Genomic DNA, 18,617 nt, shown 5'->3' with positions numbered 1-18,617 from the left:
AAGACCCAGCATTCATGATATGGACCCTCTTAAGGCTGTGCAATTGGGCAATTAGTTGAATTAGTTGAAAGGGGTGTGTTCAAAAAAATAGCAGTGTGGCATTCAATCACTGAGGTCATCAATTTTGTGAAGAAACAGGTGTGAATCAGGTGGCCCCTATTTAAGGATGTAGCCAGCACTTGCTAAACATGCATTTGAAAGCCTGAGGAAAATGGGTCGTTCAAGACATTGTTCAGAAGAACAGCGTACTTTGATTAAAAAGTTGATTGGAGAGGGGAAAACCTATAAAGAGGTGCAAAAACTTATAGGCTGTTCAGCTAAAATGATCTCCAATGCCTTAAAATGGAGAGCAAAACCAGAGAAACGTGGAAGAAAACGGAAGACAACCATCAAAATGGATCGAAGAATAACCAGAATGGCAAAGGCTCAGCCAATGATCACCTCCAGGATGATCAAAGACAGTCTGGAGTTACCTGTAAGTACTGTGACAGTTAGAAGACGTCTGTGTGAAGCTAATCTATTTTCAAGAATCCCTCTGTTAAAAAAAAGGCATGTGCAGAAGAGGTTACAATTTGCCAAAGAACACATCAACTGGCCTAAAGAGAAATGGAGGAACATTTTGTGGACTGATGAGAGTAAAATTGTTCTTTTTGGGTCCAAGGGCCACAGGCAGTTTGTGAGACGACCCCCAAACTCTGAAGTCAAGCCACAGTACACAGTGAAGACAGTGAAGCATGGTGGTGCAAGCATCATGATATGGGCATGTTTCTCCTACTATGGTGTTGGGCCTATTTATCGCATACCAGGGATCATGGATCAGTTTGCATATGTTAAAATACTTGAAGAGGTCATGTTGCCCTATGCTGAAGAGGACATGCCCTTGAAATGGTTGTTTCAACAAGACAATGACCCCAAACACACTAGTAAACGAGCAAAGTCTTGGTTCCAAACCAACAAAATGAATGTTATGGAGTGGCCAGCCCAATCTCCGGACCTTAATCCAATCGAGAACTTGTGGGGTGATATCAAAATGCTGTTTCTGAAGCAAAACCAAGAAATGTGAATGAATTGTGGAATGTTGTTAAAGAATCGTGGAGTGGAATAACAGCTGAGAGGTGCCACAAGTTGGTTGACTCCATGCCACACAGATGTGAAGCAGTTTTAAAAAACTGTGGTCATACAACTAAATATTAGTTTAGTGATTCACAGGATTGCTAAATCCTAGAAACAAAAACGTTTGTACAAAATAGTTTTGAGTTTGTACAGTCAAAGGCAGACACTGCTATTTTTTTGAACACACCACTTTCAACTAATTGCCCAATTGCACAGCCTTAAGAGCGTGCATATCATGAATGCTGGGTCTTGTTTGTTTTCTGAGAATCTACTGCACCTACTGGTAACTTGTTTGCCACGTAGCAATAAAAAATATACTAAAAACCTTGATTATTCTCTTTAGTCACATTGTACTGCTATTATTTTGAACAATACTGTGTGTGTATATATATATCCAAATAACTAAATAGTTTCCCCTATAACCGCTAACTTCAGGTACGAACCGAATGGAGCAGTTCTCAGCACAATATGACACAAGCAGTTTATTAGCGGTGCGTGAATCACTGTATACACTGAATACTGTATACTTGACCTGATGGTTAAATATGTGATCTATTTGAATTAAGAGAAAAAGACACTTTAAAATGCTATGGAGAAAGTCGAACAGTAGCTTAAATAAGGCAAATAAACTAAAAAGACTGATGAAAGGAGCAGAAAACTATGCAGGACTAACATATATTAAAATCTTTTTAAACTAGCCTAATCACCTTTACTAGAATTGATCATGTTTTATTGTAGGCTTATTTATTGTGTACAATTTAGTTGATTGGCTGTTGTTTTCTCAGACAAATTCATCAGACTGACTTTCTGAATGAAACATTTACAGAGTGTTTGATTGAGAGAACAGTTATTGATCAAGAGCATAATAAATGCATAAATGTAAAAAAATGTAAATGAGGATAATCTGACATATGTTTGTGATTTCTAGTGTAATGTGATCCAGACGGATTGTGAAGTTTGATTCTGATGTTAAAAGTGAGGTGAGATTCTCAGATCGAACCCTTCATCACTGACGTCCATCAGCAGCTGCTGAAGTCAAGTCACCTTTATTTATAAAGCGCTTCTAACAATATAGATTGTGTCAAAGCACTTAACTATCAAATTGGAGGACAGAGTGTCAGTAATGTATAATGATAAGATTAAACACTCAATTTTCAGTTAAAGGCATTTCATTATTGAATTCAGAGATGTCATTGTCTAGCTCAGTTTAGTTTAAATAGTATCTGTGCAATCAAATCGACGATAATCGCTAGAAATGAAGTGTCCCCAACTGAGCAAGCCAGAGGCGACAGCGGCAAGGAACCAAAACTCCCTCCGAGACAGAATGGAGAAAAAAACCTTGAGAGAAACCAGGCTCAATAGTAATATTATGTAGTTAGGTATTTTATTATATTTTTAGTTATTTTGTTATATTTTTAGTTTTATTGTATTTTAATCGAGGTCTTCACTGGGGATATGTCTCTGGGGGTCATCTGGGTGTCCTGGTCTCCGCTGTCGATCAGGGCTGCAGACATCATCTCTTGGTGCTGATCCACCATCTGATCGGATACGGACTGAGAGACAGAATAAGAAAGAAGCAGACAAATATTAGCGTATATGCCATTCTTCTTACGATGTAACGAGTACATCGTGTGTTATGGGGAGTGTTCCCGGTTCCGGTTGATCTAATTAATGCTGCCTAACAATCCTTTAACGGATTTGAATAATAGAAGCGTATTAGTGTGTTACGTGTAAGCCAGGCTAAAGAGATGGGAATAAGTGAAGTGAATTGTCAAGTTCACTTAACTTTTTTTTATTTTTTATTATTGTTTACTTAAAAAAATTGAGGAAACCTGTTGCCTTAATATTTTTAAGTTGTCAACTTATCACTTTTTACAGTGTATTTATGTACAATAATTTTAAAAAATAATGTCATACAAAAAATGTCGTTGGCTTGAGTAAATTGTAGACTATCATTATAGAATTGTGACTGCACAAGTAGTGTAGTAATGTAGGATGTGAAAATACTGTGAAATGACATGCATACAAATGGCATGAAATTGGATTTTAATTTTATTTATCAAATTTTATTGCAATAATATTGCCTATGAAGCGGGAGTAGCCGGAAGAGTATTTTGCTCGCTCTTAAAGCCTTTCTCAAATGTCTACATTCACAAATAAAACTATGATTTTTGCAAAAAGCATAATTAATTATCAACTGAGAATTTGTTATTCATATGGTCTGGTGGTCATACGGTGTATGTCTGTGAATATGGGACAAGCTGCGTTTCGTATAGCTTAGTTAAGGTGATTAACTAACGAGCTCCACCTGTGCCGAATTGATTGATTATCTGATCGTGCTCCTCCTGAACTTTCTTAATAAAACATCATTTCTGCTAACAGACCACAGACAGTTCAGAAAGGTTTCTTGTTCTGGATTTGAAGAAACTGTTCCTTTGAGATCTGGTTCAGTTTTCATTTACAAACCAAAAAGAATTAATTTCATTAGAATTTTAATCCATCAGGCCAGTGCTGCAGCAATGCATGACTTCATTTATATGATGTTTTCACTGCTAGTCATTACTGGGCTGCAGGTGAGCGTTGAGTCCGCAGGAATACGTTCGAGCGAAACATCGATGGACATTTCATAGATCCAGATGAGCCATACATATCAGAGCTGACCGTGCGAATGGAGGGAGATGGGGGTCGTGGGGTGAGGGGAAATGTGTCCACCTGGAACGTACGCCGCAGGGTTCAGTCTAAAGGTAAGCTAAGAACTGAATTAATTGCAGTAGTATGGGGTTTGTTTAATGCTTGAAAGTGTAAGCTGGTGACTGAGGGTTGAAGGTTCAAATCTTCAGAAAAAATAAACTCTGGAGTTGCTGTTAGTGATTTAAATTCCAGGTGTTTCTACGGAAACTGCACTTGCTCAAGTTTTTGACTGCTTTGATTTATACTAAAGAAACATGGAGTTGAATGTAACTATGGCTTGTGTTAGTCCAGGGATTCTCAGCCCTGTTCCTGAAGATACACCAACTGATCACATCTTTAGTAGACATCCAACATGATGTTGGTGTACCTCCAGGAACACTAGAGGTTTGAGTTAAGATTACTCCTTTTCTCTTTCTAATATATCTTAGTGTTTTGTTTAAGGTGGAAGATCCTATTGACGGGGATGACACTGCACTCAACGGGATTCGCCTTCACTGTGTTGCGTCTAACAGCATGTACAGTCCCAACTCCGCCTCAGTTCAGTCAGCTGAAGGCAGGTATGAGCTCCGTCCAAAGAGTAATAATGTAGCAGGTTTGCAGTTAGAGGCATTTTATTCTTTTCATAAACTAGACAAATTAATTTTCTTAACGTTTGGTTAACCTTTTTTCCCCTCTTCAGCTGGGGTGGGTGGAAAGCTATCAAATGGTGTCCTTCTGGATTCTTGACTGCTTTTCAGCTGAGAGTTGAATCTTCTCAAGGAGGTGGTGATGATACGGCTGCAAACAACATCAAGTGAGTTTGTACTGTGCTAAAAGTCCTTTAACCTAATTTGGTGCTCTAAATGTCTCTGACAGATTGCTTGTAAATCATTCATTATTATGCTTAACATCACCAAATCTTACTGGAAATGATTGCAGGGCACCAGGCTGCAGCTAAAAATATTAATTCGGGGAATTAATTAGTGAAGTTCCAAGAGACTGGTTTGCCTTTTCTTAGTATTGATTGAAACCGCATTTTATTTTGTTACACCCAAACTTCTTCCAGTTTCAAATGCGGTGAAAACGAGTTAAAGGGTGACGGCACAAACTGGGGCGATTGGGGCGGCTGGAGTGAAAGATGTGACGGAAAAGGGATCTGTGGTATCAAGACCCTGGTAGAAGAGCCACAAGGACGAGGAGACGACACCGCTCTCAATGACGTGCACATGTACTGCTGCGCTTAAGGTGACGTGAACACAATCAAACACTTGGACTGCAGAGCAACACTGTTTGGAAGATCTCTGTGACGTTAGTGATGGCTTTTCTTTCAGGTGTTTGAGGATGACAACAAGAACCGAGATCAGATGGCTCATAACTGATAAAGCCTGAGATGTGATCAGGACCTCAACACAGAGCAGAGGCCGACTGTACATCTCACTTATTGTCTTATCAGTTCATGCACTTCACCATCCATGAACTCCCATGAATTATATCCCAGCATCTATTAAAATACTAATTTAACTTGAATTGACAGTGTCTGTTGTTTTTATTTTTTTGTTTTGTGGACCAACAAGACTTCCTATCTAACGAACAACCCAAACACTTACTATCACCGTAAAGTCGAAGCGGTTTCTCTTCAAATTTGTCAAGTGAGATCATGATTGAGTGAAGTGTCTCTCTCTGCTGGAGATCATCAGTATTACAGGAGATCAACAGCTGAGAGAAGATCACATGGACCCCTCAAATCATATCAGCGTTTAGATTTCAAAATTAAAACACTACTCCACTATATTTAATCAGCCTTAAGATTTAATTTTTAAAACAAACCATGTACTTGCATTAATTGTCACTAATGCAGAGATGATTATCATGTTTTACTTGAAGACGGGGGGTTACAATGTGATTCTGGTCATCTGTTGTATGAGTGTAAAATGTTGATTGACTGCTATGTGTTTCATTAGTGGAGCTGTAAGACTGGAGATTACGCTGCTATTTTGAACCAATAATCAAAACTGAAAGCAGCTGAAGGATGATGTGCATAATTCAGTTATTTATCTGACTCCGTAGTACGTAAAAACCTCTTTGAGCAGTAGTTCCTAGACTATACATCACTTTTAATCAATTCTAATCGCACTGCAAAAAATTATTTTAGTATTTGTCTTTTCTGGTATAAATATTTCAACATTCTTAAATCAAGATGCGTTCACTTGAAGCAAAATGACTTATAATATAATGTCTTGTTTTCTGGAAAAAAAAAAAATCTAAACTTTTAGTTTTTGCTTAAAAGAAATATCTGCCAATGGGGAAAGAAAAATAATTTTATTTTGCCTTTGAGTTAAGATTAAAAATCACATGGAACTTTCACTTCAAGTGTATTTTTCTTATATATAAAACCAAATAACTAAATAGTTTCCCCTATAACCGCTAACTTCACGTATGAACCGAATGGAGCAGTTCTCAGCACAATATGACACAAGCAGTTTATTAGCGGTGCGTGAATCACTGTATACACTGAATACTGTATACTTGACCTGATGGTTAAATATGTGATCTATTTGAATTATTAAGAGAAACAGACACTTTAAAATGCTATGGAGAAAGTCGAACAGTAGCTTAAATAAGGCAAATAAACTAAAAAGACTGATGAAAGGAGAAAACTATGCAGGACTAACATATATTAAAATCTTTTTAAACTAGCCTACTCACCTTTACTAGAATTGATCATGTTTTATTGTAGGCTTATTTGTGTAAAATTTAGTTGATTGGCTGTTGTTTTCTCAGACAAATTCATCAGACTGATTTTCTGAATGAAACATTTACAGATAGTGTTTGATTGAGAGAACAGTTATTGATCAAGAGCATAATAAATGCATAAATGTAAAAAAATGTAAATGAGGATAATCTGACATATGTTTGTGATTTCTAGTGTAATGTGATCCAGGCGGATTTGTAAAGTTTGATTCTGATGTTAAAAGTGAGGTGAGATTCTCAGATCGAACCCTTCATCACTGACGTCCATCAGCAGCTGCTGAAGTCAAGTCACCTTTATTTATAAAGCGCTTCTAACAATATAGATTGTGTCAAAGCACTTAACTATCAAATTGGAGGACAGAGTGTCAGTAATGTATAATGATAAGATTAAACACTCAATTTTCAGTGAAAGGCATTTCATTATTGAATTCAGAGATGTCATTGTCTAGCTCGGTTTAGTTTAAATAGTATCTGTGCAATCAAATCGACGATAATCGCTAGAAATGAAGTGTCCCCAACTGAGCAAGCCAGAGGCGACAGCGGCAAGGAACCAAAACTCCCTCCGAGACAGAATGGAGAAAAAAACCTTGGGAGAAACCAGGCTCAATAGTAATATTATGTAGTTAGGTATTTTGTTATATTTTTAGTTTTATTGTATTTTAATCAAGGTCTTCACTGGGGATGTGTCTCTGGGGCTCATCTGGGTGTCCTGGTCTCCGCTGACGATCAGGGCTGTAGACATCATCTCTTGGTGCTGATCCACCATCTGATCGGATACAGACTGAGAAACAGAATTTGAAAGAAACAGACAAATATTAGCGTAGATGCCGTTCTACTTACGATGTAATGAGTACATCGTGTGTTATGGGGAGTGTTCCCGGTTCCGGTTGATCTAATTAATGCAGCCTAACAATCCTTTAACGGATTTGAATAATAGAAGCGTATTAGTGTGTTATGTGTAAGCCAGGCTAAAGAGATGGGTGTTTAATCTAGATTTAAACTGACAGAGTGTGTCTGCCTCCCGAACAGTGTTAGGTAGATTGTTCCAGAGTTTGGGTGCTAAATAGGAAAAGGATCTGCCGCCCGCAGTTGATTTTGATATTCTAGGTATTATCAAACGGCCAGAGTTTTGAGAACGCAGCGGACGTGGAGGACTATAATGCGATAAGAGCTCGCTCAAGTACTGAGGAGCTAAACCATTCAGGGCTTTATAAGTAATTAATACGATTTTAAAATCTATTCGATGTTTAATAGGGAGCCAGTGCAGTGTTGACAGAACCGGGCTAATATGGTCATATTTCCTGGTTCTAGTAAGGACTCTAGCTGCTGCATTTTGGACAAACTGTAGTTTGTTGATCAAGCGTGCAGAACAACCACCCAATAAAGCATTACAATAGTCTAACCTTGAGGTCATAAACGCATGAATGAACATTTCTGCATTTGACTTTGAGAGCATTGGTCGCAATTTAGATATGTTTTTGAGATGAAAAAACACAGTTTTACAGATGCTAGAAACATGGCTTTCAAATGACAGATTGCTATCGAACAGCACACCTAGGTTCCTGACTGATGAAGAAGAATTGACAGAGCAGCTGTCATGTGTTAGATAATGTTCTAGGTTATTACATGTGGGGTTTTTAGGTCCGATAATTAACACCTCTGTTTTTTTCAGAATTTAGCAGTAAAAAATTACTCGTCATCCAGTTTTTTATATTGACACTGCATTCCGTTAGTTTCTCAATTTGGTGTGTTTCACCGGGCCGCGAAGAAATATAGAGCTGAGTATCATCAGCATAACAGTGAAAGCTAACACCATGTCTCCTGATAATATCTCTATGATAATAGATGTTAAAGTTGTGTGAAGGCATCTCCACAACATTATGAAAATAACCACGGTATTTGAAGGATGCAACTGGAAGTAAACGGTAAGATTTGCACGTTTCATTTTTAAAATACGTCAGTGACGCAAGTCAGACAATTGTATTTACACTGCAATAAATATAGGCCTCTTTTTCCACTAAAAATAGCCAGTGTAAAAGAATGATATCAACTTTATCCTTTAAAACTTTGTTTTAAAATATTTATTTGATAACTATTTTAAACAGTTTTGTTATGAATATTGTGATATATTTATTATAAAACATAACAAGGATATTGGATGACTTTTAGCAATAAAAAATAATGTTTGGCACAAATGGCATTTATAGTCTGTATATCATATTTCCTTAATGTCTTGTACCTTTCACGGTGTTAAACATGGTGTCACGTGGAAAAGATATGCTTGGAAATTATATGCAGATTAGGTTATGCAGAGATGGCAAAAGTACACACATCCTTCGCAAGTAGAAGTATAGATACTAGTGTTTAAAAATAATCTGGTAAAAGTAGAAGTACTGACTACACTTTTTTTACTCAAGTTAAAGTAAAGAACAGTGGTGGAGGTAACTAATTACAACTACTCGCGTTACTGTAATTGAGTAGTTTTTCGGGTACTTGTACTTTTTTGAGTATTTTTAAAGCTTTACTTTTACTTGTACTTAAGTACAAATTAAGCAAAATTATCTACTTCATTACTTTTAAAATCATAGTTCGTTACTGAGTACGCCCACAATATGAATTGATATTCAAACCTTTCACGAAACTTCAGTAGCCAATAAACAGTGTTGGGAAAAGTTACTTTTAAAAGTAATGCATTACAACATTGAAAAACTAACTAATTATGTTACTTAGCACTACGTTACTTTTGCATTACTTTTTATATGAGTAGGGCTTGAATGTTTGCTTTTAATATAAAAAGTTCTATTTATAGCAAATGTAAAAGCCCTTTCACACCAAAAAGTGTAATGAATAAACCTCAGGCTGAGGGAAAAGTGAATTCACGTCTGTACAGTAGAACACAGGAGAAGAAGGTTCAACACTAAAAAACAATGAAGCAAAATTGTTAGTTTATCTAAAGTCATTTTTGCTTATTAGGTTGCACTGGATCATCAAAGGTCAGCAGCAAAGACATTGGTTAATAAAATTAGATTAGATTCATTTGTGTTGTAAACAAAAAAAAAAAAAAAAAAAATGTTTACTCTCCTAACAGTCTTGCATTACTGTTAAACAGCCATAAATCAAACAAGTAAACAACAAAAATACTGGAATGTGGTTAACACATATGTACATGTTTTTAGAGTCTGTGAAAGTTGTTTATGGCTCAATTTGTATATCCACCACCCCCAGCTCTTCCAGGAGCGTGCTTCAGGTGTTTCTCCGCTCCGTCTTCAATCCCACTGTGGTGCCCTTGAGAAAGACCCTTAACCAGGTGTGTAACTGTGTGAAAGTGAACAGGACATTTCTGATAAAGACAGGTAGTCTTTTAGAGAATGTCCCCTGAATAGATAAAGGGTACCAATAAAAATTACATAAGACAAGGAACAAGAGATTTGTTTAATGTTACAAGGCCAAAATTACCTACAGAGTATAAAGGTGTAGCTTTGAATGGCTTCTTTTCAAGTCTGGCTGACTGTCCGAGTTACTACGAACATCATAAAACTTCTGAGCAAGAAAACAAGCAGGTATGTAAGGAGATATAATGGTGTGTGACAGGTTAAATCCAGAATTCAAGTAATATCAAAGGCTGGGTTTATTATTGTGGCAATCATATATATAATTTACTGAAATATTATGCAGCAATACACACAAACAATGCAAGGTAAATACAAACATGTGCATGACTTTGTTCACACAGTCTCTGAGAGAAGATCCACCAACTCTAGACCGATCAATCACAGCACCTTGATACCGACCGATGTTCACTGTCATGAAGCCTGTTATCACCTGTGGAAAAAATACAACAAAACAATTCATATTAATTTTGAAATTAATATCTCAAAATATGTAAATGACTTTATTATCGTTGTTACACTTGCACTATCAAGCCCTGCAACAATCAGACCTTATCCAGAAGATAGAGATTATTTTCATTACACTCTAGAGATGGATTTCAACTTTGAAAGTAAATGTTAACATTTCTGTTTATTGGATTTATGGAGGAAAACTGGAAAACTACATTAAATTCTGAATTACGCCATCGGGTGTGCCCCTGTTGTTTGTACTACCAAGTGTTTATTGCTTCCTCTACAATGACAAGGGTAATGAGCATCTGAAAGCTTACTTAAGTTCTGATGCATTACTGACAATGACAATGGTGTCGTGACCTGAATTGCACCCTTGGGGTATCAATACAGTGTCATTAAACATTTAACCTATTGATAGCTACTACGACATTTTAAAAGTATCACTTGGACATTCAAAATCAGAACAAATTCTTCACATATTTCCAGATGCTGGAGCTGCAAATCACGTCAAGTTATGCTTGTGTAACTAGACAAATGTTTTTGTATTAACAATGATTTATATTGGAAAACGCCAACAGGCTTGTCACCATCAGCACCATATTAATTTAATTTGAAGTTATTAACACTGTACAAATAACCTGTGTGTTGGCAGAAATGTATTTATTATAAATGTTACTGTTATTACATATTGTGGAATATTTAAATTTTATAGAAGGTGTTTTGTAGTTTCTTCATGTTTAGTTTTTTTGAACTACAAATTTTATAGTTTATTATTACTTATTACTTATTTCAAAAACCATATAACCATGGTAATGAGGACCATGGTTTTACTACTTGTGACCACCATCCTACTAATACTAGTCAGCTAAACTCTGGATTATAAACAAGGACTTCTTTCTTTTTAGATGTCTAGTTCTAATGAATTTTAATTGAAGTAAAATGTTAATAAGGGCCTGATTAAAGATAAATATCATTGTCTTATATAAATTAGGTGTTTATTATTTACAAAAAAATAAAGTTCTTAAAGGGAGATTCACCCAAAAATGAAAATTGTCGTCATTTACTCAACATCATGTTATTCCAAACCTGTATGAATTTCTTTCTTCTGTGGAACATAACTTGAGAAATTCAAGAAATTTTTGTCCATACAGTAGAAAGTAAATGGTTTGGTAACATTCTACAAAATCTTCTTTTGTGTACAACAGAAGAAAGTAAGTCACACAGGTTTGGAACAACATGAAGGTGAGGAAATGATCACCGAATTTATTAGCAGTAACTTTCCAGCCGTCTAGCTCAAAATCAATGCTTTTCAAGTGCTTTTCTATGTGACAAAAATGCATTATTAAGTTTGTTGCGTTTGTCATGAATTCAGTCATATCTATCATATCTAAACTTTTATCCTAATACTTTCATTATTATTTAATGTTTGCAACACAGAAATGTAGCCTACTGTGTACTCTTTGTAAAGCTGTTTCAAACTTAAAGTTTATAGCGCTGCTCTCTCTGGAGCAGGTTTAAATATTCAGATGTGACTGTGATTTCAATGGTTTAACAGACATGGTCTCATCGACATAGCAATAAGATTGAGTGTGTTTGAATCGAGATCGCGATCTTTTAATGAGTAATCCATATGAGCCTGTAGCCTATGTATTTTTGTATGTCATAATTTGTACCAGACCTCAAAAGTTACCTGGGCCCAGGTCCGGCATATATATAAATAAAATGCTTATGTTACGGGACTGACGAGACGTGAGATCCATATGCAAGCTTTTATTGAGAAGAGACGTGGTCATAACAGGCAGGGTCGATTCATTAAAACATCAGTTTGAATATTGAAAGGAATATCTTTGTCGTAGTATCCTTTCAATGGTTAAAGTTGCCAGTCATTGCATGCTTCGCATGTGGTGCACTTTATATGTACCATTTTGATGTACCTTTTTTAGAATTTGAAAGATAATAAAGCTATTGTTTAGAAAGTGAGATCTCTGAAAGTTAAAAAGTTAGTCCCTAACCCAAGAGTTGATTGTGCTTAAGTCTGTTGACACCAATGAAATGAGCTTAATGTGGCAATTTACTGATCTGAAGACATCAGCATAATGAGTGAGGTGAAAACAGGATCTATTGACATGAAATAAAGAGTCTTTTCAGCTCTTCTGACACTGATGAGCTATAGACTATCAATACCAATTAAACAAGCCATTCAGGATCATCAGCAGATCATCTCACTTTAATCTGAGTGTCTGCTGTTAGAAACAGATTGTTTGAGCCAGAATATGTGCTGAAAGCCTGTTCTGACTCTGCCTGTTTTAGCATTTTGCTTCCCCTACTGGTCATTTTGTATTTATTTTATTCGGTTTCCGCATTCAGAAGAATAGTGTGCGCAGCACATGGTAGCGCATGTTTAGTTTGTTGTGTCATTCCATCATATTAACAGCACTTAGCGAGGCACTGCCGGTAAGTAAAGTTTGATTACTGTTGATCTGTACATGTAGATATAATCGCTTTCATTATACGTGATTGTGAAATACATAGTTCTGTTTATATTATAAGATCTTTGAACAGCTTAAGATGTTATTAAGCACTTATCCCTCAGTACATTTGTATTGTGTAAACATTTTGCATGATTATCTCATGAGAACCTGTCAGAAGTGACCCTGTAAAATGTTGCTTTAAACAGAATTTTACAGTTAAGGGATGTAGCGTGAGCTGTTTACCTCAGCAGACTCGACACAGAACGAACAAGTGTGCCGCACTAGTTCTCAAGTGAAGCCATCGGATCTCGATAGCCCCCAGCTGGCTGGTCCCAGTATAGGTGATAAACCCCGCCCTCTCCATGTAATCTAAAGGGATGTGAGACAAACTAAATAATTAAATTCAAATATGTTGTTTTCAAACATGGTTTCTGTCATTTGATGTAGATTTTATCACGCCTATGTAAGTTCAGGTGTTCGTTTTTTAAATAAGTTTGGGTTATGTGATGCTATAAAAAGAGGAGTGTGACATTATGACTGACAGCTGAAACTGACTGCTTCTCTGAGTGAACTGAGGCGCAAATGGACTTTTTCGGGATCTTCAGGAAGAGATTGGAGTTGTATTTACCTTATTTCAACACAAGCTTCTTATATGGCAATTAGCAGACAATAATTGGAGCAGTCAGGCTAATTAAAAAAAAAAACTGGCGTGTGCTTGCGATCGACTCTATTGGGACGATGGCGGCTTCACTTTTCTTCAATGGAAGTGAGTGAAGTCTTTTTTTTACAGTCTATGAGAACGAAGGGAGCGCGTCATCACCGTGAGGCGAGAGAAGCGGTAGATAATCAAAAGTAGGCCAAGTACTGTATAAAATGGCAAAACATTTATAAAACAACAAACAAAATAGTGTAAAAAATTCACATTTAAGAAATAAATAAATAAAATTGAAGCACTCAAAGCACACACAAACTCTCACAATGTTGTGTCTTTTCTGATCCGCCACCAAATAATCTATCTGTGTAACCCACACACGAGGCTTCTGAGCATAAGATGGCTCTTCAGAATCAGTCTGAGCTTTATTCACCAGGTGTGCACAAACACACTTTGTTGTGGTTTTTCAGGAGCTCTTGGCACGCACGTGTATATACCTCTAAGAAAAAGATAATACCCCCAAATTGATTAAATAAATGGAAAAATATTCCACATAGAGGAACTATTAACCAATTTAAATTGCTATTCAAAGTTGTAAAATCCACAACATTCAAACCACCCTGATCAAGGCTTGCTCTCCTAATGCATGAAGTAGAATGGCTATTTTTATCTTTTGGTATCTTTTTGATATTTTTATCTGTATTTCCTGACAGGACTAATGGAGGTGGGGGAGCGTTCAAGTCACGTCTGATATATTGAATTTTCAAGCTAAATGCACCTAAACGCCACCACAAAGTCATGCATACCATTGGGTAGCTTGGGATTATCTTTAAGCCCCGATCTTTACAAGTGTGGGGGTGTACCACACATTTATTGCTGAACACAAACGGCTCATGCCCCCATCAGCACATGAGTGAACTCACTTAATCGTCACCTTTGGCAACCACCATAATAAGACCAAGACAGCCCCAAGTGGAGTTAATGTGCACTTGCACCATAAGTGCATATGACAATACACCGCAGAGGATGTCCGCACACACCCAGGTTTTGTGACCTCGCGGATTACTAATATTCACGAGTGAATTGAGCGCTTGAAAACAAAAGTCCATTATATAGTGTGCACACACTTTCCGTGCTCACAGCACAGGGATATACTTTGAAAGGCTCACATGCAAGACACAGCAGAACATAGAAAGTGAAGTACACTCGCAGCAGCAGCGAGCATGTGAGGACAAACGCTTGAGATCTGTGAGGGAACTGATCGGAGTCCATCTCAAGTGTTGAGCTGCCAATTATTTCAACTCCTCTGACATCTTTGGATCAATTTTGTTAGTTACTTTACATGGTAAAAATATACTGGAACAGATACTGATAATACGTCACATTGAGCTGATAATGAGCTATGCGAGACATTTAATATGTACGTAAATGTTAATATAGGTAAATACCCATCAAATATAGTTTGATGCTGGAAATATTAGTGCTTAGGTTCTTTGTATTGCTGTTAGCTTTATGATTGTTGTCAGTTTCTGCACACAAAACTAACATTTAAGTTATAATTACTTTATTGCAGTTAATGCACTTAGAAAATCAAACTATAGGCTAGATTCATATGGAGATGCTGCTGTAGTTATTTAGCTGGAGTGGTTAATGAAGATGAGTTAGTGTTTATTTTTGTATTGTTTATGTCATATTGTGTTACTTATAACAGTGTTATCTTTCAGTAGAACACTTTTAGCATATATCCCGACTCAAATAATCTGTTTCTAAGAGCAAACACTCAGAATAAAGTGAGATGATCTGCTGATGATCCTGAATGTCTTGTTGAATGAGTGTTGAGGTCATCAATATTAACAGCTGCTGAAAACACTCTTTATTTCATGACAATAGCTCCTGTTCTCACCTCATTTATTATGCTGATGTCTTCAGATCTCCTGTAAATTGCCACTTCAAGCTAAAGTTATTGGTGTAAACAGACTGAAGGTTTTTGTTGCTTACAAATATGCCTTTATGCTTCCCAATGATTTCCTCACAGTTTGTTACTACTTTTATAAATATCTACCATAATTTTAATGCAGAAACAGAATAATGTTAGAATTCGACATAAAATATTGTGGAATAGCATCATTGCTTTATGATACACAGATATACATTTTTACGTTGGTTAATTAGTATACGAGTCAAAGACAAAAATGGGTTTATATAGCAAATAAAAAAAAAATAGATAAATAAAAACTTTTCAGGCATATTTAGAAGAAGAATGATTTGATGACATGTTCAAACACTGTGTTTAAGGATCATAGTGCAGCCCAAAAATACTCATTAATTGTCCATTTAAATCTCTATACTTTGATACTATCCTTCAAAACACTAGCTTTTACCCATTTGTCAACAAGAAAAACTTAATCAGTTTAAGTAACCTAATAAAATTAAGTATGGTATTCTTTTATATACAGTATTTTATTAAGTACAGGTCAGAATAACTAGTAATGTAATTTAAATATAAATGTAAAATGTATGTAAATGTAATATAACTAATGACTACAGAATAACTATACACAAATTTGAGTGTATATATAACTTTGGTCAATTTCATTTGTTGCAGACACTAAAATTTGACATCTGGTCTTTGACCCTATAAAAACAAACTCAGTAAGTGATAGATTTTTGATTTTGGCAGATCAGCTCCTCCCACTCTGAAATTCATCATCGGTGAAACTCCTCCCACACTGGAACTCAACATCAGTGAAGCTCCTCCCACTGCAGTTCAGCAATAAATGCTGGAAGATTCCCATCAGTTCAGAAGTGAAGACGAGCGTCAGAGCATCAGGAAGAGCTGAAATCTGATTTTATTAAAGAGGACAGAGAGAAGATGAGAGATCCAGAGCCCTGCAGAATCAAACACACTGAAGATACTGAACAACAAACAGGTTGGTGTTTATTCTTCATTCACGATGCTGAAGAACATTCATGTTAGAAAGATTCAAGCACTTCATCACATTTAGATAAAGAGTTAAATTATGAAATGGGTAGAGTTTTCAACAGATATTCAGTATGTTGGATATAACATTGTGTTTTTGTTATATGTTTTTAAGCAATAAGCAATAAACAGCTAATTGTATGAAGTAAATGGGCTTTCCAGACTGTCTGACAGGGTTGAAGGAATAAATTAAAGGGATAGTTCACCCAAAAATTAAAATTCTGTCATCATTTACTCACCCTCAGGTTGCTCCAAACCTGTATACATTTCTTTGTTCTGCTGAACTCAAAGGAAGATATTTGGAAGAATGTCAGTAATCAAACAGATATGGCCCCCCATTGACTACCATAGTATTTCTTTTTCATATTATTTTTCCTACTATGGAAATAAATGGGGCAAGATCTGTTTGGTCCCTTTAACTTAACATTAGATGATTGATAGTACTCACTACAACAAAATTGAATTTGTGCCTAAAATGTTTTGAAAACAATAACTGGAATGTCAATGTACTTCATTCATGCAATTAATTCATAAAAACACACCAAAAATATTATAATGTTTAAAGCAGCTGTCTTGTTTCTGCTATTACATCAATAATCACTTTTATATTTTACTCTTTGAATATTAGTTTATTTGAAGTGATTTATTTATTTATTCATTTTTTTATTTCAGAGCTGATGGAAGAGAGCGAGGAGAGTGAAGAACTGAGTGAAGTGGAGGAGAAACATCATGTCAAACCTGGAGAAAAACCTTTGAGTCTCTCAAACACTAAAAATACATTTTTAAAGAAAAGAAAAGCCAAGAAATCTATCACCTGCACTCAGTGTGGAAAGAGTTTCACATACAAACAAAGTCTTGAGCGTCACATGAGAGTTCACACCGGAGAGAAGCCGTTCACGTGTGACCAATGTGGAAACAGCTTCACGCGATCAGAAAACCTTAAACATCACATGAGAGTTCACAACGGAGAGAAGCCACACACGTGTGATCAGTGCGGGAAGAGTTTCACAAAACAAGAAACCCTTAAAGAACACATGGCAGTTCATACGAAGGAGAAGCCACATTCCTGTTCTGAATGTGGAAAGAGTTTTTCACGGCTGCAGAATTTACATGTACATCAGAAAATTCACACTGGTGTGAGAGAGTACTTGTGCTTTGAGTGTAACAAGACTTTTATTACAGCGAGCTCTTTAAAACTGCACCAGAGGATCCACACTGGAGAGAAACCTTACAAGTGTTCACACTGTGACAAGACATTCAGTCGGTCAGGACATCTGAAATCACATGAGAAGGTCCACAGCAGAGAGAAGCCGCAGACATGTGATCAGTGTGGAAAGAGTTTCTCTTTTAAAAGTCACCTGAAGATACACATGAAGATCCATGCAGTGGAGGAACCAGTCTTTATCGCTGGAGTCAGAGTCAAGTCTCGAGTGATTTAATGGCTTGCTAAAAATATCTCATTAAAAATCCTCATGAATTGAACTCATCCTAATCACAAAGCTCTAGACAAAATATATGATCTTCTATGATATGCTTTGTAAGGTTAATGACATCCAGCCTGTTACTTATGTTTTAATCCACTACAATGTACAAAACAGTTGTTCTGTAATGCAATTCTACGATAAGAGATCTACCTGATCTACCATGGCACATAAGGAAATATGTGACACAGATATTACAAAACCATACAAATAAAGTCTTTCTTCATGACACAAGTCTGGGGTATTCAATTAAAGTACCAGGAGGTCTGGTCTCTTCCCAGCAGAGGTCTGGACTAAAATAAATTATTTATGGGCCATTCCACAGAATTGGTCCAAAGCCAGAGCTGAAAACGTCTTGAAAAAACTCTTTGTATGCATATTGTATATTATCCAAGTTACACATTTCTAGTAATTGTGCAGTTAATTATCATATTGTATTTTCAGAAAGTTTTGGAATATTTGTCCTCTCCCCAAATTTGTCAATCACTGCCGAAACACAGTAATAATAATTTAATTAGAAGTGTTATATTGTCCTATTAATATTTTGCTTACATCTACATTGTAAATATATATTTTTGCTATTTTATTTAAAAAATTCAGAGGAAAATCAATAACAATTACATTTTTAATAATATTTCAAATGTAATTTATGAAATT

The 18,617-nt window shown here is 36.1% G+C and overlaps 2 protein-coding genes across 2 annotated transcripts; both read left to right on the top strand.

Annotated features, from left to right (window-relative positions):
* Positions 1-3,758: 3,758 nt before the first annotated feature.
* On the top strand, positions 3,759-5,301 carry LOC131528668 (vitelline membrane outer layer protein 1 homolog). The gene is made up of 5 exons (XM_058757992.1): positions 3,759-3,857; positions 4,246-4,361; positions 4,484-4,597; positions 4,850-5,028; positions 5,115-5,301. Exons 1-4 carry the CDS (start codon positions 3,816-3,818, stop codon positions 5,025-5,027), a joined length of 450 nt encoding a protein of 149 aa, XP_058613975.1. The 5' UTR covers positions 3,759-3,815; the 3' UTR covers position 5,028; positions 5,115-5,301.
* Positions 5,302-16,314: 11,013 nt separating this feature from the next.
* LOC131528663 (gastrula zinc finger protein XlCGF49.1-like) lies at positions 16,315-18,102 on the top strand. Its single transcript, XM_058757986.1, has 2 exons — positions 16,315-16,429; positions 17,152-18,102. Exons 1-2 carry the CDS (start codon positions 16,372-16,374, stop codon positions 17,916-17,918), a joined length of 825 nt encoding a protein of 274 aa, XP_058613969.1. The 5' UTR covers positions 16,315-16,371; the 3' UTR covers positions 17,919-18,102.
* Positions 18,103-18,617: the final 515 nt, after the last annotated feature.

This window comes from Onychostoma macrolepis, chromosome 21, assembly GCF_012432095.1.
Source record: "Onychostoma macrolepis isolate SWU-2019 chromosome 21, ASM1243209v1, whole genome shotgun sequence".
Lineage (NCBI taxonomy): Eukaryota > Metazoa > Chordata > Actinopteri > Cypriniformes > Cyprinidae > Onychostoma > Onychostoma macrolepis.
This window is presented reverse-complemented; position numbering and strand designations above follow the sequence as displayed.

Bases quoted from the DNA above. Each gene is read 5' to 3' on its own strand.
- LOC131528663 (XM_058757986.1), top strand. From the start codon at position 16,372: ATGAGAGATCCAGAGCCCTGCAGAATCAAACACACTGAAGATACTGAA. The intron at 16,430-17,151 runs GTTGGTGTTTAT...TTTTTATTTCAG, and splicing joins AGATACTGAACAACAAACAG to AGCTGATGGAAGAGAGCGAG.
- LOC131528668 (XM_058757992.1), top strand. From the start codon at position 3,816: ATGTGTCCACCTGGAACGTACGCCGCAGGGTTCAGTCTAAAG. The intron at 4,362-4,483 runs GTATGAGCTCCG...TCCCCTCTTCAG, and splicing joins GTTCAGTCAGCTGAAGGCAG to CTGGGGTGGGTGGAAAGCTA. The intron at 4,598-4,849 runs GTGAGTTTGTAC...AACTTCTTCCAG, and splicing joins ACGGCTGCAAACAACATCAA to TTTCAAATGCGGTGAAAACG.